The sequence below is a fragment of the Rhopilema esculentum genome, chromosome 13, assembly GCF_057945365.1.
Source record: "Rhopilema esculentum isolate cy_ngs chromosome 13, ASM5794536v1, whole genome shotgun sequence".
In the NCBI taxonomy this organism is placed as follows: Eukaryota; Metazoa; Cnidaria; class Scyphozoa; order Rhizostomeae; family Rhizostomatidae; genus Rhopilema; species Rhopilema esculentum.
Window position 1 is genome coordinate 4,429,534 of NC_142827.1, and position 26,688 is coordinate 4,456,221.

The 26,688-nt window shown below is 33.8% G+C and overlaps 1 protein-coding gene across 2 annotated transcripts in view; it reads right to left on the reverse strand.

The window, feature by feature from the left end:
- Positions 1–3,065: 3,065 nt before the first annotated feature.
- LOC135691733 (uncharacterized) overlaps positions 3,066–26,688 on the reverse strand; it is a 109,128-nt gene continuing 85,505 nt past the window's right edge. For both annotated transcript variants that reach the window (XM_089112062.1, XM_089112057.1), the window contains 3 exons: positions 10,650–10,883; positions 5,014–9,297; positions 3,066–3,360 (listed from right to left, as the gene is read on the reverse strand). In XM_089112062.1, coding sequence (XP_088968188.1) covers positions 10,800–10,883 — 84 coding nt within the window. In that variant the 3' untranslated portion in view covers positions 3,066–3,360; positions 5,014–9,297; positions 10,650–10,799. Of the gene's footprint in view, positions 3,361–5,013; positions 9,298–10,649; positions 10,884–26,688 lie in introns of those variants that run through there.

Sequence of the window (26,688 nt, forward strand, 5' to 3'; positions counted from 1 at the left end):
AAAAATTTGGCCTAACAAGTTGTCGATTTTTTGTAAAAAAGTAAGGCTATAGGCTTGCAAAAATTACTGATTTTTGACCAAAAATAATTTTGTCTAAAATCTGCTTTTCTACATTCTATTCGATGCGAAGAAAGTTTTGAATAAAGTCTTGACATAATAGAATGCGATTTAACACAAAAATTTGGCCTAACAAGTTGTCGATTTTTTGTAAAAAAGTAAGGCTATAGGCTTGCAAAAATTACTGATTTTTGACCGAAAATAATTTTGTCTAAAATCTGCTTTTCTACATTCTATTCGATGCGAAGAAAGTTTTGAATAAAGTCTTGACATAATAGAATGCGATTTAACACAAAAATTTGGCCTAACAAGTTGTCGATTTTTTGTAAAAAAGTAAGGCTATAGGCTTGCAAAAATTACTGATTTTTGACCAAAAATAATTTTCTCTAAAATCTGCTTTTCTACATTCTATTTGATGGGAAGAAAGTTTTGAATCAAATCTTCCCCTATTAGAATGTGGTTTAACACAATAAATTGGGCCTAACAAGTTGTCGTTTTTTGTGAAAAAGTAAGGCTATAGGCTTGCCAAAATTACTGATTTTTGACCGAAAATAATTTTGTCTAAAATCTGCTTTTCTACATTCTATTCGATGCGAAGAAAGTTTTGAATAAAGTCTTGACATAATAGAATGCGATTTAACACAAAAATTGGGCCTAACAAGTTGTCGATTTTTTGTGAAAAAGTAAGGCTATAGGCTTGCCAAAATTACTGACTTTTGACCAAAAATAATTTTGCCTAAAATCTGCTTTTCTACATTCTATTTGATGCGAAGAAAGTTTTGAAAAAGTCTTCACCTAATAGAATGCGAATTAACAGAAAAATTGGGCCTAACAAGTTGTCGATTTTTTGTGAAAAAGTTAAGGCTATAGGCTTGCCAAAATTCCTGATTTTTGACCAAAAATAATTTTGTCTAAAATCTGTTTTTCTACATTCTATTTGATGCGAAGAAAGTTTTGAATAAAGTCTTCACCTAATAGAATGCGATTTAACAGAAAAATTGGGCCTAACAAGTTGTCGATTTTTTGTGAAAAAGTAAGGCTATAGGCTTGTCAAAATTACTTTTTTTGACCGAAAATAATTTTGCATTAAATCTGTTCTTCTACATTCTATTTGATGCGAAGAAAGTTTTGAATAAAGACTTGACCTAATAGAATGCGATTTAACACAAAAATTGGGCCTAAGAAGTTGTCGATTTTTTGTGAAAAAGTAAGGCTATAGGCTTGCCAAAATTACTTATTTTTGACCAAAAATGATTTTGTCTAAAATCTGTTTTTCTACATATTATTTGATGCGAAGAAAGTTTTGAATAAAGTCTTCACCTAATAGAATATGATTTAACACGAAAAATTGGGCCTAACAAGTTGTCGATTTTTTGTGAAAAAGTAAGGCTATAGGCTTGCCAAAATTCCTGATTTTTGACCAAAAATAAATTTGTCTAAAATCTTCTTTTCTACATTCTATTTGATGCGAAGAAAGTTTTGAATAAAGTCTTGACCTAATAGAATGTGCTTTAACAGAAAAATTGGGCCTAACAAGTTGTCGATTTTTTGTGAAAAAGTAAGGCTATAGGCTTGCCAAAATTACTGATTTTTGACCAAAAATAATTTTGTCTAAAATCTGCTTTTCTACATTCTATTTGATGCGAAGAAAGTTTTGAAAAAAGTCTTCACCTAATAGAATGCGATTTAACAGAAAAATTGGGCCTAACAAGTTGTCGATTTTTTGTGAAAAAGTAAGGCTATAGGCTTGCCAAAATTACTGATTTTTGACCAAAAATAATTTTGTCTAAAATCTGCTTTTCTACATTCTATTTGATGGGAAGAAACTTTTGAATCAAATCTTCCCCTATTAGAATGTGGTTTAACACAATAAATTGGGCCTAACAAGTTGTCGTTTTTTGTGAAAAAGTAAGGCTATAGGCTTGCCAAAAATACTGATTTTTCACCAAAAATAATTTTATCTAAAATCTGCAGTTCTACATGTTACTTGAATTGAGAAAAAGTTTGGATGAAGTGCCAAACAAGGTCTTGACCTAATGGAATGGAATTTAACAGAAAAATTGTGTGCAAACAAGTTGATGATTATTTATGAAAAAAGTAGGGTTATAGAAAGGCTAAAATTACTGATTTTTGACTAAAAATAATATTGTCTCAAATCTGCTTTGCTACATTTTATTTGATGAGAAAAGAGGTTTGGATGAAGTCTTGACCCAATAGAATGTGATTCAACTTAAAAGAATGTGAGCTGACAAGTTGGTAATTATTCATTAAAAAAGTAAGGCTAGCCAAAATTAGAGATTTTGGCAGAAAATACTTTTGTGCAAAATGTTCTTTTCAACATTACATTTGATGCAAAAAAAGGTTTGAATCAAGTCTTGACTGTATGGAGTATGATTTAGGGCAAAAATGGGGTCTACTAGTTGGCAATTTTTCCAAAACAGTAAGGCTATAAGCTTGTCAAAATTAGAGATTTTTGACGGAAAATACTTTTATGTAAAATGTGCTTTTCAACTTTCTATATGATGTGGAAAAATGTTTGAATCAGGTCTTGACTGAAATGCGACTTAACACAAAAATGTGGCGTAGGTGGTTTGCTTTTTTGTCATAGATATAGCAAACCAAATGTTTTACTTAGAAAAATCAGAAACCTTTTTAAAAACTTTATTCTGATATCATCATCCTATAATTATCATTCTTATGCAAATTACTCCCTTGAAATTGATATAATTGTATGTCACTATATTGCTATGTGCTTGAATTTTGTTTTACAAGTTACAAGATAGTCATATGATTACTGAGTATGACAATTATTTTTTAGAAAGAGGAAGGTGATAGATATTTAATATCTTCTATCAATTAATCTTCTGTCAAAACTAATCATTTCAAAGCATAATGTAGTTTAAAATCTCTATAATTTTGATATCAGTTCTAGTAAATACCATTAGATTGTTTCTTAAGAATATAGAGGTAGTTTAAAGGTGTTCTTCACGACAAAGAAAAGCAAAATATAATGAAGGATTTTATAATTTCACGACAAGCTGATAACTTGTTCCTTGCCCCACCAATGATTTTAAATACAAATTACTCAATTTCATTTGACATCTGCCTACATGGTTTGTCTTCACATGAAAACAATAGTCAACCATGGGACTAGGTCATAGAAATGCAACCTGTAGATGTTTTCTTGTAATTGCAATTGTGACAGGTTACAACATACCTCAGTATTTTTTCAGTTCTCTTCAACTCTCTTTCTTATCTATAACCTCTTTCTCAGGATTTAGTCTTTGAACCTCTTCAACAAACCTATGGAAAAAATATTGAAAATATATAGGCAATTCTATTCACATGACTGACAACAAATCTTTGATCATGAAAGCTGGTAGTTTTCTATTTGTAAAAAAGCCCCTAGCTTTATCCAGATCATATCTGTTTATGTCTTAGGCATTTGGACATGGAGTCTTAGGCATTTGGAAGTGAAGAGCAATATCAATGATAACAGCAACCAAAAGAAATAATGGATTGAGGATAGAGGATAGGCTTGATGAGTATGTGGACTGTTAAGGGTTAATCAAATATGTTCTCTAGCTTAACAAATTTATATTTTTTCTTTTAAAAAACATTTAAAAATCTAAAAAATCTGAAACAATCTTGTCAGCACTTTAGACCAAGCTGGTTTGTGCTTGGCAATTTCAGTTTTTATGTATTTAACCATTAATTTGCTTCATTAGATCCAGGGACCTGCTTATCTAAAAGCTGATGTTGAGCAAATTTGGCATAATATACTTTAGAGCTATCTGGAAGTTGTTTGGTTCTGCTGTAGAGTAAAGGTGGGTTTCCACTTGATACATTCTGGCTGCGAGAGTTTGGTGAGAGGGAATCAACAAATCAGCAAATTGGTGGATGCAATCAGTCGTTCAGTAGTTTAACTATTTGGTGAATGGTTGTGCATTCTCAGCAAATAAGGAAGTTCAATTTGCACATGCTTCAATGTCCATTTACTAAGTTTCGTCACCAAAGAGAATCAAGTGGAAACCAGTCTTTGCCACCAATTTCATTTAGGAGGAGGGAATGAGGCTTTGTTCATAGCTTATAAGGCCAATTTGCACCTAAAACAGTTTTCTCGGTCAAATAATTGAACCCTAATTCAGCCCCTCTCCCAAAGTGGTGGTGCCACTGTTTGGGAAATGCCTATATACAAGCCAGACTGGAAACTTTGTTTCTTGCGCAGGCCAGCTCACGTGTCTGACTGCGCACCTGAAATCACACTTTTGAGAAATTTGTATTGTTAAGAATGTGAAATGTATTCTAATAGGGACTTTGCACGGCCAATATGTAAAAGTGGGCGGATGGAAAATTTGAGCATGCAGGCAATATATCGCAGGCACACAACAAAGTTTCCAGTCTGGTATGCATGCAGTTTGCTATCTGTGGTGTGAGTTGTGACTTTGATCAAAACTTGCTATTTCTTCTACCTAAAATCAGCAAAAATATATTCAGGTGCAACCAAGAATAATTTTGAGCAGCAACTTTTGATTCCTAACAGTTAAGGCTTAACGCTTGATGCAAATGCAATAGAGTGTAAGTTTTCCAACAAGCCTCTACTTAATATGACCTGTGACTATTATTGTACAAATCCGTTTTGTTTTAAGATGTCTAAGAAGTTAAATTAGGATTATAAAATTTTTTTCAGCGATCACTACAACCACCATACACAAATACGGATTTGGCAGCAGCCCAGAACTTAAATGGGGCTAAATTAAATAAGCATCTAAAAGGTAGATTGAGGCATGCTGAATCCGATTCTGAGGTTTGTTTTTAGATATCAGTCAAATATGACCCAGATTTCCCTATTTGACCCCGTTCCGTATTTGACCCCGAGCGCTACCAACATGATTGCCATCACCGCCTCTCAGCATTTAAATGCAATAAATTCGTAAAACTAAGGACTAAACCTACCAAACAATTGCCACAAGAAGACACAATGACAAAACGAATAACAGGAACAGGTGAATATTGAATCCAACAGCCAAAAGAAGTGCAAGCAGCAACAAAATCAAAGTGACGAAAATCCCGTAAGTGAAATATTTTGTTGCCTTGTTAACTCCAGGTTCAAATATCGAGCGGGCAATTTCCGAAAGCATGGTTGTGAACACCGGTCGAAAAAGAAATTCTTTAAAATCCTCGAAACATTTATTGATTGACTCTAAAAGCTCCTCTGTTTAAACCAATATGACATAACCTAAACAACAGTGTGTCGTACAATAAACTTCCCCCGCCATATTGTGGATCTCTTTTGCGTTGAAGCAATTAACCTCGTTTTGATTTTAAAATTCGGTGCGTCGAAGCGTCCGGCGAGAAATTCTAAAACAAATATTTTGAGACACATGTACATTGATGTACTTTTCGACATTGTCTTTAAAAAACGTTTTCCATCTCAATTAAACGACATTCATTTTATAGCTTCACCCCGTCCTCCTCACATCACAAAGTAATATCTTGTTTTAAAAACTAAGATCTACATCACGGACAATTTTCGCTCAACATGTAAAGCTAATTATAAGTTACGTTACTTAATGTATATATTAAGTGCAGCAAAAAATGAAAGTTGCGATAAACAACTATAAATTTTGCAAAATTAGTTTATTTTTCAAGTGTACACCTAATCTCGAAGCGTAGCCCCAACTCAAGACAGAGCTATCAAATCCATGGGCCCCGTTGCCTTGGTTTGATTATTAACAATAAGAATTATCAAAGATTGAAATTAGCAAGAATCAACATAAAGTAAAAACTAGCTTTTAAGTGTTAAAGTTACTGAAAATACAGTAAAATGAGATAAGATGAAACGAAAAGAAGTACGTACGATTGTTTGCATGAAGTTCAGTTAGGTTAGTACTTTAAGAATACGAAGGATTTAGGGTTCTCTTAAAAGTAATGTTTCATTTCACTTTTGAAAGATATTGACTTTTTTGTTTTTCAAATTTAGCGCCAGATGGTTAAAAAGTTTCAAACAATCAAATGGAAGAGCATTTCTCTTAAATTTTGTAGAAACTCTTGTCCTAAGATATTGTAACTAGTGTCTTTTTGAAACATATATTTTAAAAGAGGTATTAAAAGTTCAAGAGTTTTAAACGTTGAAAGACTGGATCACTATGTGCACTTAGGCAGCGTATGAAAAAATTTCAGCTACTTTAACAGCTTTTCGTAAGTTGCCTTGTGGTACTAACGCTGATTTGTTTGCACATTTACAATTTAATATACCACAGGGGCATGTGATTGAATAAATGAGTTATAGAGTTTTTTGGTTACTTTTTAGGATGAACTGTCTTAAAGAAAGTATAAAGAATGCCAATTCCTTTTGGTGTTTATTTGTGTTACATGGTGCTTCTAATTTCGCTTTCCTCTATTTTTTTAGTTGATATAATCCAAAGATATTTTGTATAACCTTTTTGTTTGAGTGATTCATTAACTATGCTTAGAATTATTGTTTTAGTTGATTTATTTTAGCTGACCAGAAGGAAGTTAGATTTCGAAACAATCAATGATAGCTTTGTTAGCTACTAACCAGTCAGATTTTTTGCTGGCTGAAAGTTGACGGTTTTCTTAAAGACTCATTGCTAACAATGGGCCTTTGCGAGTGTGGCCACCGTCCAAACAATGGCAGTAATTTTCTACGGATTTCCCAAAATTGATTTTAGACAGTCTAAAAATGCATTATGGGATGCTTACGTAGCGCAATGGCTCATTGTTAGCAATGAGTCTTTAACGAAATCAAGGTATAAAGTATTGGTATCATATCATCAAAGGAAAGAGGTGGAAATCAAATTCACTAGCAGAACTTTGTATGTCGCTGATGTAAATCTTTTTAACCTGGGGGCTAAAATTTACAACATTTCGTACCATGGAAGAGGGGGTCGGGCCAGGAAAGACTGAGCAGGAATTAAAAACAACTTAATGAAAAACTGTCACAGAATATCGACGCAGAACAACGGTACGCGGGACGAGCAATTTTGAAAGTATATGGCTTGAATCCGCATCCAGAATATCTATAACATGCTAGTTACATTTAGGCCCAATGAAGATGCTAGAAAATAATTGAAGGTCCATTTTTTTCACTACTTCACAAAGATTTATCTGTTGTGAAGGGTAAAGGTCTTGCGAAATTTTCTGAACACGTTCAACACTAAAGCACGAACATAATCATATCAACTGAAAACTATACTTCTAAAAATGAAAGGCTAAGTAGCTTTATAAAGTTGAGGTACTTTTTTAAAAATCTGATTGCAATTGTTTTCATTTGTAGCAATGACTCTCATCAAACCTCTATAAGGTCAACCAAATCATTGGGTAAGTTATGGACGCTTGATAAGCATTGGTAGACTGGGACAGGATGCTGGATGCTATTGCAGCCAGTGCGATGTCAAGGGAATTTATCAGGTTGCGGAGAAGGTCGAAAAAACAAAACACGAAGCTGACCTACTACTATGTTGGCAAATTGGTACGATAAGATGATTCCAAAAGTCTTATAATAATGTACGATAAGAATTATGTTTGGATTGGATACCATGAAAACGCCTGGGATCAAACCTAGAAGTATCCGGATACTTTTGGATCCAGTCTGGTCCAGGTCTCGTGTAAACAGGGTCTTATATGCCGCCTTTAGGCGTTTTTGTTTCAAAGATCATACTTTAGTGCCATACTTCAGTTCAACTACTACAAAAATGTTAATACCTTGCAATTGTTTCAAACAGGTGTCAGGCATAGAACAAAAATTGCTTCTTTTGTTCTGCTAAGCATCACACCCCACACCCTTCCTTTGGCAACACCCTTGGATGTGATTAATGGAAAAAAATTGACAGCAATGGATTGCTTCAGAAAATGTGTAATAAAATAAGAGGAGGGAATAAATTTGGTATACATTATAAACACAAACAATTGTTATTTTTTGAAACACAGTGCTCAAGCAATCGCTTTTTTCATACTTGCATCAAAATCTAATTTGAAAATAGTTTATCATAATAATGTGCATTCATGGATATTTTACAAATCATACTAACTTATAACAAGGAAAGTGAGATAAAAGACAAAATATATTTCAGAACAGCATTCATTAAAACTGTAAATGACATTAAGCAACATTTTAAAACTAATAGACTGAAGTAATCTACAAAACAGAGATAGCATAATGTCAATACCATTTAAATATGTGTTCATATGGGTGTATAAGCGTTTTTAAATATCTATTTACACAAATTGGTAGCTTGCATAGATATATGAATGTATATGTATATCTCCAATGTTTTGAGAATTTGTATGTTTTTACTGATTCAATTAATTATACTGATTCAAATGACTATATCATAAAAATCGTAAAATATTTAAAATCAAACTTTTCTTCGCCTCTACACATACTCAACACAAGCTATTACATTCAGCTCCAAAGATTGAAGGCTACTGGTTAGCTTTTCTGCTACTTATATACATATATTTAGGTGCAGAGTTTTATTTCAGCATGATAAGTAAATCATAGCTACTAATAACACACCTCACAACCTGAATGAAACAAGACATAAAGAAAACTCTTTATAACATAAAAAGCTATAACATGATGTATCTGTAACCAAAATCAGTTATCATTAAAATAGGATAAATATAATGCGATATACAATTTAGTTGCAAAGATTGCTAAAAGGGGATTGTCTTGAAAGTACAATTAACAATCATAAAACTGTTTTTCAATACTCCTTCCTTCTAAACACCAAACATTTCATCATCTTTCTCGTTTGAAAATTCATCATATCCAGCAGGAGCTTCATTTGTGTTGACTGCCAGTAGTTTGTAATATGACATAACCAGCCAAATGCAGAATACCAGGTACCAGGCAATGAGCAGTAGGATACAGATTTCAATCCAAGAAACGTAAGCAGTAACTGACCTTACAATTGTTGTGATGACCAACATAATGACTGCCCCGAAATTCCATCCAACCCAAATCAACAATACTTTTCGGTACTTTGTTTTGTTTATGGAAGCAACAACAATCAGAGAGATGGCCATTGCTATATTCAAAACTTGTAGAACTATGTTTACAATACTTGAGGCCTGAAAGCTTTCATGCTTTGAATGACTTTCTTCTGCCTTTTTCTTATCATGAAGATCTGTTTTGTTGGCATGATGTTGAAACTTGTCATGTTCGTTTATCATGTCAACCGCAGTAGTTGTGATGGCATAGACACCAAGTATCTGCAAGAATTATTGGTCAAAAGAACTACAGGCTTCTGCATTTGAGGCATGGGGACTGGTTTTCATTTTTCATGTATATTTTAAGAGAGTTCTATAAATCCCAATGCCAAGTTTCCTGGTTAAAAACAGAAATCCTAAGACTAAAAATATAGATTCTTTAATGAGGAATGTGCATAAGACTTTCATAGAGCAGAACCTTGGTAAACTGAGTGCAAGTCTTAGAGACTTGCTGATTATAAAGAACCTGAAATAAGATGATAGGAGTTCTTTGTAAAGAAAGATAGAAGCTTAGGGAGCCAGATTTACCAACCGTGCAATATTAAGATATTATATATTCATATTTCTGAACACACTTTTTGGAGTAGAATATGGTTCTTAGCTGCTACTCCTGTAAATGTAAACATTGTTCTTAAAAATATGTAGCTGTGAACCAAAGCTCCACAAATCAAATTTAGATATAGGGACTCCACCATACAAAATGCAAAATTGCTAATCTTAATAGGGAGTATGATAAGTTGTAATGACAGTGGACAGTAGGATGAGGGCAATACTGGCAATAATTTTTGGCCTACTTAAAATTTTAGTTAGTTGACATGCTAAACATGAGGCCATGTACATAGTTAACACAAAATAAAGACTCGTACACCACATTTTTCTCTAATAATCAGTTTTCTTTGTCTGGCACAATAATGTTTACAGTTTTACTAACTGCTTTTATATTTTCGGCGTACCTAAAAAAATGCCCCGGTGGACCTTCGCCGTACAGTTGACATGGAATGCACCCTGGGTAAACCCTAAGAAATTTCTTGAGACCAAACCCACTTTATAAATATTACAGAGATACGTTTCAGTGTCTTTTCAATAAAACATAATAAGATAGCACATCCCTATCAGGAATCAACTTCTTTGTATTTTTGCAAAGTCTTTATGGATCTTTTTCTGGGTCTGTAATTATCGCCTGTTCCCACAATTTTATTAGCCGATTACTTCCGGAATTGTTAGAAGTTAATTTGACGTGTTTTGCTTGACTATCAAGAATGAAAGACAGATATCCGTTGACCACTGAAGCAGCTGACGATTTCAGCATTACTTTCACTTATTCGAGCTAGACACGGAAAAAATTTGAAAGAATTGAAAAGAAAAATCAAGCAAAGCCAGTTTCGCAATGTTTTTTCCTTTTCCCGACAAAAGCTTAATGGTGTGATGTAGGCCTAGTTTTCAGCTTTGAAATTAACCTTTAGCATTTTAAAACGACTGCTGTAGATGGTAAACAGCACCTTTTTAAATAAATCGGTAGGGAACACATAAAGATGGCAGGTATGGAGCCAATTAGCGTAAATAAGCCTACTTACGATGTCGATTGCTGCGATCAAGATGACACCATAGCGAAGTGCGAAGCAGCCGCAGGACTTGGCGTAGCGAACCATTTTATTTTCTTAAATTGGACACGAAGTAAAATCCTTACAACAGCCTAGCGCTTCGGCACAGAATAGTGATTACGGTTACGCCTCTGCACTTGTGCTGATTGTTGCTGTCGCTGTCGCTTTGTTGCCATGAGGGGAAATCCAAACGAGGCCAAAAATGTCCTAGAGAGAAATATTTATTATTATCTTCTTGCTTTAAAATCTTAATAAATTCACGATGCATCAATGAAGTAAACTTTCACTTTATTTAATCAATGTACTTTTGAACTAGACGAGCCCCCATATAATGACATTTCAATTGAGAAGTAATCAGTGGTGGCGCTAGAAATTCCCCGACAGGGGGGCTAGGCAATCCAGTTCAGTTCAGTTCATTTCATTTTAAATTCACCTACATACAAAGACTCTAAAATTAAACATACTTTACTACAAGTTGATTAACTACATAAGACAATACACACAAAATTAAAGAAAGATACACGACACTAGAGGATTTGTATGAAGGGGAATTCTTAAGGAGGAACTCTCTCAATAGCAAAGCAATCGGAGAAAAAACATGGAGCCCCAGTCGTAAAAAGACGCACAAACATTAAGATTATAACAGGACATGAATTAAACAAACAAGAAAGAGCAGCTACTAAGAGCGGGATTTATATTTTCTTTGGGGGGGGGGGGGCTGACTCGCTTTTCTAACAAAATAAGACAAATAAAGAAAGTTCTTTCTAGACCTTTTCCCGTAATTTTTCCATACTCTTAACGTTCTAAACTTTTCTGAGTAAAAAAAAACGTCATTTAATCATTTAACAGAAAAGGAACCATTTTTACTTTGGTAGGTTAAGTCTTTGCTAGCTTGAAAATTATTGCTCGTGTCGCAATAAACAAGTACACGAACTATGGTTGCCGCAAAAGGCGAGGAAATCATCAAATTTTGATGATTCCAGTCCACTAAAAAATGGACTCGTTGGATCATTTTCTTCTACCTTTACAATACCTTGCTTTTAAAAATAATATCCACAGGCGGGACGCTGTTGGACTGTTTTAATCGATTTTCTCATCGGAGTTTGTTTCTCTTGGTTACAATTTGCCATTTAAAAGTTAAAATGTTAACGTGCCGAGGAGCGAAGAGGATCAAATAGAAATGAAAATAAAAGCAATTAAATATACTATCGACAACCATTAATTTTTAATTAATGCCACGAAAAGTTCCGAATCTGTTGAGTTCAATGATCCCTTCATTGGCCAAGTTGAGAACACCCATGTGTCCCCAAGTGTGGGTTATTAGATCTAAAGTGTTTTTGTCTTTTTAATGCTAGTACAGGGGGCTGTTTCCATACTTGTTCTTACTCTTTATCTTTCAAATTATGTCCCAATGGTCTTAAGAATTTTACCTATATTGTTAGCCGATTGTCGTTTGGTATGTCAATAAAGAGGTTGAGTGCTGTGTAAATTACTTGGGAAATGCCTGGTTGTAAATTTTTCACTCAATGGGATTTTTGTAATCAGTTACTTCTTCTATTTCGCAAAATTTTTACAAACGGTTGCAAAATCTTGCTCTGATAAAATTATAAATTTTCTTCGTATATCTTCCGACGGGTTGGTCGTAGCCCCCCTGCTCCCCTCTGGCGTCACAACTGGAAGTAATGCCATCAGACATTGATTGGCTGCAGATATTGGAATACTGTTTGGGCCTATTGGTAGCAGGGGCGAAGCCAAATATTTTTCTGGAAGTGTACAGCAAAAATGCGTGTCTCATTCTTTAAGGGTGTGTTCACAAAATAAATAATCTTATATGGTGCTATTATGCGTTTCTATTTCAAAATTCAAACTTTAGTGCCAAACTTCGAAAGTTCAACTGGTACAGAAATGTTACTTTGAAAAAGCAAACATTTAGTAAACCAAAGCTTTTCGTCTGACACTCTTCAGAGTTTAAAACGTCAAGATATATATATATATATATACCCAGTTGTGGATCGAAATAGGCCAATCAGAAACACGAGCACATGACTGTATAGGTTGACCAATCAGTGCCGCTTGCCTATTGAGAAAGTTACCAATGGAGTCCTAAAGTGAAAACGAACTCCTTTTGTCTACACAGTAGCGGTTTTTTCGTGCTTATGTAGATACGAAAAGCTTTAGTTTACTAAATGTTTGCTTTTTTCAAAGCCATTTACAAATTTTGTACCACCAAAAGATTGTTTAAATGTTACTTTGTTACAATTGTTGCAAAAAGGCTAAAATTATACTACAGGATGAGAAAGATTTTTTTTCAGAGTCAAAATCTTTTTCTTGCGGACAGAAAAATTGTTAGGGGGTACAGCATTCTCACACCCCATTGGCGACGCCCCTGAGTAGTAGCCAGTGGCGTGGTGGCTCAAAATTTGCTAGGTGGCAGCAATCGTTTTTGGCGCCCCCTAAAGTTAAGCCCTTTCTATCAGGACCGAGGAAATGTGATTGAAAAAGGAGGGGCACAATGTGGTCATAGTTCAGGGGTTTCATTACTGCCGCCGCCATGGTTGGCGGGGAGAAAAAGTTTGACAGTATAACATTTTAGGACTGATTTCAACATCGATTGAGATTGAAAAAAGATCCTAGGCAGTATTCAAAAACTTTCTTTTATCATTATGTCATAATGTTCAGATCGTACATGGGTTTGATTAAGGGCGCCACCATGTTTAGCAGCAGGAAAAAATTTACAAATATTGCGTTCTTAAAACTTTAAAACTTTATCTAAAATATTTACAACACAGATTTAGAGACCAGGAAGATCCATGAAAGTGCTCATAAAATCTTTTTAGCATTACGCCAAAAAACTCTAATCTTTCAGGTTTTAGTGAAAGCGACCACCATGGTTCGCAGCAAGAAAAATTTTGAAAGTTTAACTTTATAGGAATGACCGGAAACTGCACTCGAAATATCTACAACATACGTAGCTTTAGGCCCAATGGAGATTTAAGAAAATAGCCATAAGCTTGTCTTTATCATTATGTGCCATACTTTTATCTGTTTTGCATTCGAAAAGACCGCAACACGAAGACGCTAAAGGTATTGTAAAATTTGAGGAACATGTTTTAACATAAAAAATGAGCATAAGAATATCAACCGAAGAGCAATTCTATTGAAAATACAAGGCAAAGTGTCTTTGTAAAGTTGAAACATTATTCTTTAAAATCTGTTCGTTAAAATTGCCCATAATATTTGTGTATTATTTTAAACCTCCGCGAGGTTAAATGAGTCAGTGGGTTGCTTACAGATGCTTGGTAACTAACAGTGGACTGCCAAGGAATGCTTGAACAGGTTGCAAAGAAGGCGTATTGGCGCAGGAGTGAGGAAGAAAAAAAGAGACAAGAGAAAGAAGTCGTAGTATCGAATTACAAGCCTCTTCAGGGCAAAATCAGAAGGAAAATTTGGTAGTAACGTCGCTGTCTTGAATTTTACATATACGGGCTTTTCATTGCAGGGTCAAATTATGAGAAAAATGTAATCTCGTACAGTGGTGATTGGCGACGATCATAGCGAAACAGTTTGATGATACTAAGCTGGAACTCAAGATTTTGCTTTCTTAATTTTTTGCTCTTAAAGTCTAAATCTTCTGGTCCTGGTACCCGTAATCATGGCCTTGTATTCTCTGGACTAATTGGACAGCATGCGTCATTTCATGAATCAGAGTTCCCAGCACTTCTGCCTTACTGTTATGCCTGACGGGGCTACTCCCATTATGGCTTAACAGGGGGTCCAGCCAGGGCCAAAGAGGGCTAAAGCTAAAATTTTAAAAAGTTACCCTCGAGTGGTAGTACTTTTTAAAAATAACCTTAATGGGAGTACCCCCCCCCCCCCACTGGGCTGTTATGCTCTTCCGGAAATAGTACAATTGCAAAGTCTTTCAATGACGACCAGTAGCTTGTTATGCCGATATTGTTTTCAATTTTTTCTTCGTGTTGCGAAAAATGATACGATAATCCACAGATTGCATAGCTAGAATTCACCGCTATGCTTCTGGTAAGCTATACCCAGGAACACGTTTCTTTATGCTGTTATACAGTGCACAGATTTCATCGGTCATTCTGTGCTCATTATCGAAATTCTGGATTGCTGCCAATTGTTCCTTGCGCTTGTTTTTCAGTGCGTCAATGCTTCGAAAATTCCTGCAGTGCCAACAATCATCGGTGAAGTTTCCATTTCGCATCTTCCGTGGCACCATTTTAGACACTTTTCGCATTGTATCATGAGAAGACCGTCATCAGTTATGTGCAATGACAGACTTTGCATTTCCATGCAGAAAGCACCAAATTGTCTGCCTTTTTTATATGAACCGTTATTGCATTTATGAAGCTTCATATTGATCTTTCGTTGAAGGCCTTAACCAACGCAGGTCTTAAAGTGGCTTGACGTACTTGCAATTCAGTCGGGTCTGTCTTGCATACCATGGCTGCAGCAAACGCTCTTGCAACTTCCCTCTTTATTGGGCTTCCTTTGCACTTTTTTAAATTTAGTGCGTGCAAATTATCATAGACACAAACTGTGTTTTTTGTCAGAGGAAACGTTCGATCGATATTGTTACCCAATGAATTCCTCGTACTACTGGCCTGTGACAACTGAATTTATTTAGTCACAGGAGAAAGAGAGAGAATAGAGTCTTTAAAAAGGTTACAATAGTGTTGTGTTGCAAGCGTGATAGTGATTTCAAGTTGTTTTACACGTGAAGCAAGCCAATATCAGAAGGAAAATTGGACCAGAAGTCATGGAAGAAGTGAATGAAAGAAACTTTAATTCTTTGTTGCTAGACTTGCTTGATTCATTTAAATGTAAACAAGATTTATTTAAAGCTGGCTGCATCTCCAATTGTTTCAATGAATGGGTTCAAATAACCCACGATCAAGAAATATTAGAAATGGTGTCAGGTACACTTATTGAATTTGATAAAGAACCTACCCAAACAAAGATTGCTAAGTCTAATATTGCACCAGAAAAGAAGACATTTGTCGATAAAGAATTATCCTCCTTATTACAAAAGGGTGTTATTGAATGTTGCTCAAAGTCCAATGATGACTTTGTATCACCCATTTTTCGTCGTCCCAAAAATGATGGGTCACACAGAATGGTTCTTAATTTGAATCCTTAAATAAACCTGTCAAGTATCATCATTTTAAAATGAATACCATATACACAGCTATAAATATGCTAAAGAAGAATTGTTATATCTACCTAAAATTTTGTAATACCTAAAATTTAATTGGAATGATACATTTTATAAATACAGAGCATTCCCTAATGGTTTAGCTAGATGTCCTGGGAATATTACTAAATTATTCAAACCAGTATATTCGTGGCTATGAAACCAGGGACATCTCTCTGCGTCGTATATTAATGATTGCTATTTGCAAGGAAGCAGTTATGAAGAATGTCTTGCAAATGTCATTGACACAATAAAATTATTTGATAAACTAGGGTTTGTAATTCATCCCACAAAGTCTGTCCTGCAACCAGCCCAAAATTTAAAATTTCTGGAATTTAATTTAGATTGTTTGTCTATGAAGGTTTGTTTGACTACTGATAGGAAAGAAAGCACCAAGACTGATTGTTGCATGCTTTTAGAAGCTAAAGCTCCCAAAAAGGGATGTTGCTAGAGTAATTGGCAAATTTATTCAAGTTTTCCAGGAATAATGCTAGGACCATTGCTTTTTCGTTGCCTGGATTTGAATAAAACAAAAGCCCTTAGAGTAGCTAAGGGTAATTACGATCAGATAATGTTTTTGGGTGATGATACCAAAAATGAATTGATATGGTGGATTAATAATGTTGAAAACTCCTTTAATGTAGTTGACCATGGGAAACCTCATGTAATTATTACAAGTGATGCATCAAAAATTGGATTGGGTTGCACATGCAATAGAATTTGGTGGTATTTGGTGGAATTTGGACTTCAGAGGAAAAAACACATCACATTAACCATTTAGAAATGAAGGCTGCCTTTATGCAATTAGGTCTTTTTTGAAAGATATTTCACAAAAGCATGTGAAACTTATGGTTGACAACACCAGTGCTGTAGCTTGTTTGAACAAGATGGGAACTAGCCTTTCCATTCCTTGTAATAATTTAACCAGGGAAATTATGCTCTTTTGTTTAGAGCATAATACATGGCTCACAACTGCACATATTGCAGGTGTTGATAGTACTGATGCTGATGAGGAATCTAGAACTAATAGAAGATAAACTGAATGGGCTCTTAATCACAACTTTTATACTCATGCCATTCACAGGTTAAATTTCAAACCATACATAGATTTGTTTGCTTCCAGAATCAATTATAAGGTTCAACAATATGCAGCCTACAGGCCAGACCAAGAAGAAACTTTCATTGATGCTTTTTCCTTTCCATGGAAAAATCATATATTTTATGCATTCCCACCATTTTGCATCATTCTTAAAACTCTTAAAAAGATTACTGAAGATAAGGCTACAGGAACAATAGTATTACCACATTGGCCAACACAGCCATGGTGGCCATATCTTACGAACATGTTTATTGATTTCCCTATTATTCTTCCTAGAACGAAGGAGACATTGATAATGCCAGCAGACCTAACAAGAGTACATCCATTGCATGCTCAACTTCAACTATTGATGTGCCATATATCAGGAGATTGTTGCAGAGTAGAGGATTTTCAGAGACAGTCTTGCAAGTCATTGAAAACACTTGGAGATCAGGAACAAAGAAATAATACAGGTCGTTTATAAATGGATGGCAAAAATACTGTTGTCAAAGAAATAATGATCCCATTTCAGCAAATATAACTCATGGTGAGTTGTTCTTTTTGGGACTCTCTTATAGTTCTAATAATAAAGCAAAGTCAGCATTGTCTGCATTAAATTCCTGTGGTGAAGGATCACCCTTTGGAAATAACAACATGGTGTCAATTTTAATAAAAAATTTTATTCGCTTGAAACAACCTAAAAAACTTTAAATTACAGCCGAAACACCATTTGTGGGGTTTCCGATGAATTTCAGGCCTGTAACTCTCAAAAAGGAACCTAGTCATTTTTCAAAAAATCCATGACCCCGGGTATGCAAAAAAATTCAAAAAATGGTCAATTTTCATCAAAAAAGTTTTCTGCTCGAAACAATTTAAAAAACCTTAAAGTATAGTCAAAACACCATTTGTGGAGTTTCTGATAAATTTCAGGACCGTATCTCTGCAAAGAAAACTTAGCCATATTTCAAAAAATCTGTGACCCCAGGTATGCAAAAAAACCCTAACGCCATTTTTGGAGATTCTGATAACTTTCAGGCCCACATCTCTAAAGAAAGAACTTAGCCATTTTTAAAAAGATTCGTAGTCCGGGATCTGCCAGAAATTTTAAAATAAGGTAAATTTTAGAAAAATCTTTTCTTCGTCAAAACAAGTTAAAGTGCTATAAAATACCATTTTTTGATCTTTTCAAGAATTTCAGTCTTCAAGTCATAAATTTCAGCCCCGTAACTCTCAAAAAAGAACTTAGAAATTTTTCAAAAAATCCATGACCCGGATATGCAAAAAATCTGAAAAAATGAGAAAATTATACAAAATTTTTTTGGCTCGAAACAACCTTAAAAACTTTAAAATACATACGCAACATAATTTGTCAAATTTTCGATGAATTTGAGACACGTTACTTTGAAAAAAGAACTTGGTCATTTTTCAAAAAATCCATGACCCCGGATATGCAAAAAAACTCAAAAAATGAGAAAATTATACAAAATTTTTTTTATAGTCGAAACAACCTTCAAAGCTTGAAAATACAAACGCAACAACATTTGTGGAGTTTCCGATGAATTTCATGCCCGTAACTCTAAAAAAGAACTTATACATTACACAAAAAATCCATGACCCCGGACATGCAAAAGAACTCAATTTTTAGAAATTTATACAAAATATTTTTTTGGCTCGAAAAAACCTAAAAAGCTTGAAAATACGTACGCAACACCATTTGTGGAGTTTACGATGAATTTGAGGCCCGTAACTCTCAAAAAAGAACTTAGTAATTTTTCAAAAAATCCATGACCCCGGATATGCAAAAAAACTCAAAAAATGAGAAAATTATACAAAATTTTTTTTATAGCCGAAACAGCCAAAAAAGCTTGAAAATACGTATGCAACACCATTTGTCAAGTTTCCGATGAATTTGAGGCCTGTAACTTCCAAAAAAGAGCCTAGTCATTTTTCAAAAAATCGATGACCCCAGGTATGGAAAAAAACTCAAAAAATTAGAAAAATATAGAAAATTTTTTTTATAGTCGAAACAACCTGAAAAGCTTGAAAATACGTCTGCAACACCATTTGTCTAGTTTTAGATGAATTTGAGGCCCACAACTTCCAAAAAAGAGCCTAGTCATTTTTCAAAAAATCCATGACCCCGGGTATGCAAAAAAACTCAAAAAATGAGAAAACTATAAAAAACTTTTTTATAGTCCAAACAACCTAAAAAGCTTGAAAATACGTACGCAACACCATTTGTGGAGTTTCCAATGAATTTCGGGCCCGTAACTCTAAAAAAAGAACTTGGTCATTTCTAAAAAAATCCATGACCCAGGATATGCAAAAAAACTCAAAATTTAGAAATTTATATAAAATATTTTTTATAGTCGAAACAACCTGAAAAGCTTGAAAATACGTCCGCAACACCATTTGTCTAGTTTCCGATGAATTTGAGGCCCGTAACTTCCAAAAAAGAGCCTAGTCATTTTTCAAAAGATCCATGACCCCGGGGATGCAAAAAAACTCAAAAAAATAGAAAAATATAGAAAACCTTCTTTATAGTCGAAACAACCTAAAAAGCTCGAAAATACGTCCGCAACACCATTTGTGGAGTTTCCGATGAATTTCAGGCCCATTACTCTAAAAAAGAACTTGGTCATTTCTCAAAAAATCCATGACCCCGGATATGCAAAAAAAACTCAAAAAATGAGAAAAGTATACAAAAATTATTTTATAGCCGAAACAACCTAAAAAGCTTTAAAGTACGTCAGCAACACCATTTGTCAAGTTTCCGATGAATTTGAGGCCTGTAACTTCAAAAAAAGTGCATAGTCATTTTTCAAAAGATCCATGACCCCGGGTATGGAAAAAAACTCAAAAAATAGAAAAATATAGAAAACCTTCTTTATAGTCGAAACAACCTAAAAAGCTCGAAAATACGTCCGCAACACCATTTGTGGAGTTTCCGATGAATTTCAGGCCCATTACTCTAAAAAAGAACTTGGTCATTTCTCAAAAAATCCATGACCCCGGGTATGCAAAAAAAACTCAAAAAATGAGAAAAGTATACAAAAATTATTTTATAGCCGAAACAACCGAAAAAGCTTGAAAAGACGTCCGCAACACCATTTGTCAAGTTTCCGATGAATTTGAGGCCTGTAACTTCAAAAAAAGTGCCTAGTCATTTTTCAAAAAATCGATGACCCCAGGTATGGAAAAAAACTCAAAAAAACAGAAAATTATACAAAAATTTTTTTATAGTCGAAACAACCTAAAAAGCTTGAAAATAGGTCCGCAACACAATTTGTCTAGTTTCCGATGAATTTGAGGCCCGTAACTCTTAAAAGAGAACATAGTCCTTTTTCAAAAAATCCATGACCCCGGATATGCAAAAAAACTCAAAAAATGAGAAAAATATATAAAACTTTTTTTATTGTCGAAACAACCTAAAAAGCTTGAAAATACGTCCGCAACACCATTCGTCAAGTTTCCGATGAATTTGAGGCCTGTAACTTCCAAAAAAGAGCCAAGTCATTTTTCAAAAAATCGATGACCCCAGGTATGGAAAAAAACTCAAAAAAATCAGAAAATTATACAAAATTTTTTTTATAGTCGAAACAACCAAAAAAGCTTGAAAATACGTCCGCAACACCATTTGTGGAATTTCTGATGAATTTGAGGCCCGTAATTCTTAAAAAAGAATATAGTCATTTTTCGTAAAAAATCCATGACCCCGGGTTTGCAAAAAAACTCAAAAAATGAGAAAACTATAAAAAACTTTTTTTATAGTCCAAACAACCTAAAAAGCTTGAAAATACACACGCAACACTATTTGTGGAGTTCCGATGAATTTCATGCCCGTAACTCTAAAAAAAGAACTTAGTCATTACACAAAAAATCCATGACCCCGGATATGCAAAAAAACTCAAAAAATGAGAAAAATATAGAAAACTTTCTTTCTAGTCGAAATAACCTAAAAAGCTTGAAAATACACACGCAACACTATTTGTGGAGTTCCGATGAATTTGAGGCCCGTAACTCTTAAAAAAGAACTTAGTCATTTTTCAAAAAATCCATGACCCCGGATATGCAAAAAAACTCAAAAAATGAGAAAAATATATAAAATTTTTTTTATAGTCGAAACAACCTAAAAAGCTTGAAAATACGTCCGCAACACCATTTGTCAAGTTTCCGATGAATTTGAGGCCTGTAACTTCCAAAAAAGAGCCTAGTCATTTTTCAAAAAATCCATGACCCCAGGTATGGAAAAAAACTCAAAAAATCAGAAAACTATACAAAAATTTTTTTATAGTCAAAACAACCTAAAAAGCTTGAAAATACGTTCGCAACACCATTTGTCTAGTTTCCGATGAATTTCAGGCCCGTAACATTTAAAAGAGAACATAGTCCTTTTTCAAAAAATCCATGACCCCGGATATGCAAAAAAACTCAAAAAATGAGAAAAATATATAAAACTTTTTTTATTGTCGAAACAACCTAAAAAGCTTGAAAATACGTCCGCAACACCATTCGTCAAGTTTCCGATGAATTTGAGGCCTGTAACTTCCAAAAAAGAGCCAAGTCATTTTTCAAAAAATCGATGACCCCAGGTATGGAAAAAAACTCAAAAAATCAGAAAATTATACAAAATTTTTTTTATAGTCGAAACAACCAAAAAAGCTTGAAAATACGTCCGCAACACCATTTGTGGAATTTCTGATGAATTTGAGGCCCGTAATTCTTAAAAAAGAATATAGTCATTTTTCAAAAAATCCATGACCCCGGGTTTGCAAAAAAACTCAAAAAATGAGAAAACTATAAAAAACTTTTTTTATAGTCGAAACAACCTAAAAAGCTTGAAAATACACACGCAACACTATTTGTGGAGTTCCGATGAATTTCATGCCCGTAACTCTAAAAAAAGAACTTAGTCATTACACAAAAAATCCATGACCCCGGATATGCAAAAAAACTCAAAAAATGAGAAAAATATAGAAAACTTTCTTTCTAGTCGAAATAACCTAAAAAGCTTGAAAATACACACGCAACACTATTTGTGGAGTTCCGATGAATTTGAGGCCCGTAACTCTTAAAAAAGAACTTAGTCATTTTTCAAAAAATCCATGACCCCGGATATGCAAAAAAACTCAAAAAATGAGAAAAATATATAAAATTTTTTTTATAGTCGAAAAAACCTAAAAAGCTTGAAAATACGTCTGCAACAACATTTGTGGAATTTCTGATGAATTTGAGGCCTGTAACTCTTAAAAAAGAACTTAGTCATTTTTCAAAAAATCCATGACCCCGGATATGCAAAAAAACTCAAAGAATGAGAAAAATATATAAAATATATTTTGTGGTCGAAACAACCTAAAAAGCTTGAAAATACGTCCGCAACACCATTTGTGGAGTTTCTGATAAATTTGAGGCCCTGACTCTTAAAAAAGAACTTAGTCATTTTTCAAAAATTCCATGACCCCGGATATGCAAAAAAACTCAAAGAATGAGAAAAATATATAAAATATTTTTTGTGGTCGAAACAACCTAAAAAGCTTGAAAATACGTCCGCAACACCATTTGTGGAGTTTCTGATAAATTTGAGGCCCTGACTCTTAAAAAAGAACTTAGTCATTTTTCAAAAATTCCATGACCCCGGATATGCAAAAAAACTCAAAATTTAGAAACTTATACAAAATTTTTTTTGGCTCGAAAACCTTAAAAGCTTTAAAGTAGGTCCGCAACACCATTTGTCAAGTTTCCGATGAATGTGAGGCCCGTATCTCTTAAAAAAGAACCTTGTCATTTTTCAAAAAATCCATGACCCCGGATATGCAAAAAAACTCAAAATTTAGAAACTTATACAAAATTTTTTTTGGCTCGAAAACCTTAAAAGCTTTAAAGTAGGTCCGCAACACCATTTGTCAAGTTTCCGATGAATTTGAGGCCCGTATCTCTCAAGAAAGAACCCTGTCATTTTTCGAAAAATCCATGACCCCGGGTATGCAAAAAAACTCAAAAAATGAGAAAAATATAGAAAAACTTTTTCATAGACTAAACTTCCTTAAAAAGTTTGAAAATACATACGCAACACCATTTGTGGAGTTTCTGATGAATTTGAGGCCCGTAACTCTTAAAAAAGAACCTTGTCATTTTTCAAAAAATCCATGACCCCGGATATGCAAAAAAACTCAAAATTTAGAAACTTATACAAAATTTTTTTTGGCTCGAAAACCTTAAAAGCTTTAAAGTAGGTCCGCAACACCATTTGTCAAGTTTCCGATGAATTTGAGGCCCGTATCTCTCAAGAAAGAACCCTGTCATTTTTCGAAAAATCCATGACCCCGGGTATGCAAAAAAACTCAAAAAATGAGAAAAATATAGAAAAACTTTTTCATAGACAAAACTTCCTTAAAAAGTTTGAAAATACATCCGCAACACCATTTGTGGAGTTTCTGATGAATTTGAGGCCCGTAACTCTTAAAAAAGAACCTTGTCATTTTTCAAAAAATCCATGACCCCGGGTATGCAAAAAAACTCAAAAAATGAGAAAAATATAGAAAAATTTTTTTATAGTCAAAACAACCGAAAAAGCTTGAAAATACGTCTGCAACACCATTTTTGGAGTTTCCGGTTAAATTTCGGGCCTGTAATTCTAAAAAAAGAACTCGGTCATTTCTCAAAAGATCCATGACCCCGGATATGCAAAAAAACTCAAAATTTAGAAATTTATACAAAAATTTTTTTTGGCTCGAAACAACCTTAAAAGCTTTAAAGTAGGTCCGCAACACCATTTGTCAATTTTCCGATGAATTTGAGGCCCGTAACTGTCAAAAAAGAACCTTGTCATTTTTCAAAAAAACTATGACCCCGGGTATGCAAAAAATCTCAAAAAATGAAAAAAATATAGAAAATTTTTTTTATAGTCGAAACAACCTAAAAAGCTTGAAAATACACACGCAACACTATTTGTGGAGTTCCGATGAATTTGAGGCCTGTAACTTCCAAAAAAGAGCCAAGTCATTTTTCAAAAAATCGATGACCCCAGGTATGGAAAAAAACTCAAAAAAATCAGAAAATTATACAAAATTTTTTTTATAGTCGAAACAACCAAAAAAGCTTGAAAATACGTCCGCAACACCATTTGTGGAATTTCTGATGAATTTGAGGCCCGTAATTCTTAAAAAAGAATATAGTCATTTTTCGTAAAAAATCCATGACCCCGGGTTTGCAAAAAAACTCAAAAAATGAGAAAACTATAAAAAACTTTTTTTATAGTCCAAACAACCTAAAAAGCTTGAAAATACACACGCAACACTATTTGTGGAGTTCCGATGAATTTCATGCCCGTAACTCTAAAAAAAGAACTTAGTCATTACACAAAAAATCCATGACCCCGGATATGCAAAAAAACTCAAAATTTAGAAATTTATACAAAAATTTTTTTTGGCTCGAAACAACCTTAAAAGCTTTAAAGTAGGTCCGCAACACCATTTGTCAATTTTCCGATGAATTTGAGGCCCGTAACTGTCAAAAAAGAACCTTGTCATTTTTCAAAAAAACTATGACCCCGGGTATGCAAAAAATCTCAAAAAATGAAAAAAATATAGAAAATTTTTTTTATAGTCGAAACAACCTAAAAAGCTTGAAAATACACACGCAACACTATTTGTGGAGTTCCGATGAATTTGAGGCCTGTAACTTCCAAAAAAGAGCCAAGTCATTTTTCAAAAAATCGATGACCCCAGGTATGGAAAAAAACTCAAAAAAATCAGAAAATTATACAAAATTTTTTTTATAGTCGAAACAACCAAAAAAGCTTGAAAATACGTCCGCAACACCATTTGTGGAATTTCTGATGAATTTGAGGCCCGTAATTCTTAAAAAAGAATATAGTCATTTTTCGTAAAAAATCCATGACCCCGGGTTTGCAAAAAAACTCAAAAAATGAGAAAACTATAAAAAACTTTTTTTATAGTCCAAACAACCTAAAAAGCTTGAAAATACACACGCAACACTATTTGTGGAGTTCCGATGAATTTCATGCCCGTAACTCTAAAAAAAGAACTTAGTCATTACACAAAAAATCCATGACCCCGGATATGCAAAAAAACTCAAAAAATGAGAAAAATATAGAAAACTTTCTTTCTAGTCGAAATAACCTAAAAAGCTTGAAAATACACACGCAACACTATTTGTGGAGTTCCGATGAATTTGAGGCCCGTAACTCTTAAAAAAGAACTTAGTCATTTTTCAAAAAATCCATGACCCCGGATATGCAAAAAAACTCAAAAAATGAGAAAAATATATAAAATTTTTTTTATAGTCGAAACAACCTAAAAAGCTTGAAAATACGTCCGCAACACCATTTGTGGAATTTCTGATGAATTTGAGGCCCGTAATTCTTAAAAAAGAATATAGTCATTTTTCGTAAAAAATCCATGACCCCGGGTTTGCAAAAAAACTCAAAAAATGAGAAAACTATAAAAAACTTTTTTTATAGTCGAAACAACCTAAAAAGCTTGAAAATACACACGCAACACTATTTGTGGAGTTCCGATGAATTTCATGCCCGTAACTCTAAAAAAAGAACTTAGTCATTACACAAAAAATCCATGACCCCGGATATGCAAAAAAACTCAAAAAATGAGAAAAATATAGAAAACTTTCTTTCTAGTCGAAATAACCTAAAAAGCTTGAAAATACACACGCAACACTATTTGTGGAGTTCCGATGAATTTGAGGCCCGTAACTCTTAAAAAAGAACTTATTCATTTTTCAAAAAATCCATGACCCCGGATATGCAAAAAAACTCAAAAAATGAGAAAAATATATAAAATTTTTTTTATAGTCGAAACAACCTAAAAAGCTTGAAAATACGTCCGCAACACCATTTGTCAAGTTTCCGATGAATTTGAGGCCTGTAACTTCCAAAAAAGAGCCTAGTCATTTTTCAAAAAATCGATGACCCCAGGTATGGAAAAAAACTCAAAAAATCAGAAAACTATACAAAATTTTTTTTATAGTCAAAACAACCTAAAAAGCTTGAAAATACGTTCGCAACACCATTTGTCTAGTTTCCGATGAATTTCAGGCCCGTAACATTTAAAAGAGAACATAGTCCTTTTTCAAAAAATCCATGACCCCGGATATGCAAAAAAACTCAAAAAATGAGAAAAATATATAAAACTTTTTTTATTGTCGAAACAACCTAAAAAGCTTGAAAATACGTCCGCAACACCATTCGTCAAGTTTCCGATGAATTTGAGGCCTGTAACTTCCAAAAAAGAGCCAAGTTATTTTTCAAAAAATCGATGACCCCAGGTATGGAAAAAAACTCAAAAAATCAGAAAATTATACAAAATTTTTTTTATAGTCGAAACAACCAAAAAAGCTTGAAAATACGTCCGCAACACCATTTGTGGAATTTCTGATGAATTTGAGGCCCGTAATTCTTAAAAAAGAATATAGTCATTTTTCAAAAAATCCATGACCCCGGGTTTGCAAAAAAACTCAAAAAATGAGAAAACTATAAAAAACTTTTTTTATAGTCGAAACAACCTAAAAAGCTTGAAAATACACACGCAACACTATTTGTGGAGTTCCGATGAATTTCATGCCCGTAACTCTAAAAAAAGAACTTAGTCATTACACAAAAAATCCATGACCCCGGATATGCAAAAAAACTCAAAAAATGAGAAAAATATAGAAAACTTTCTTTCTAGTCGAAATAACCTAAA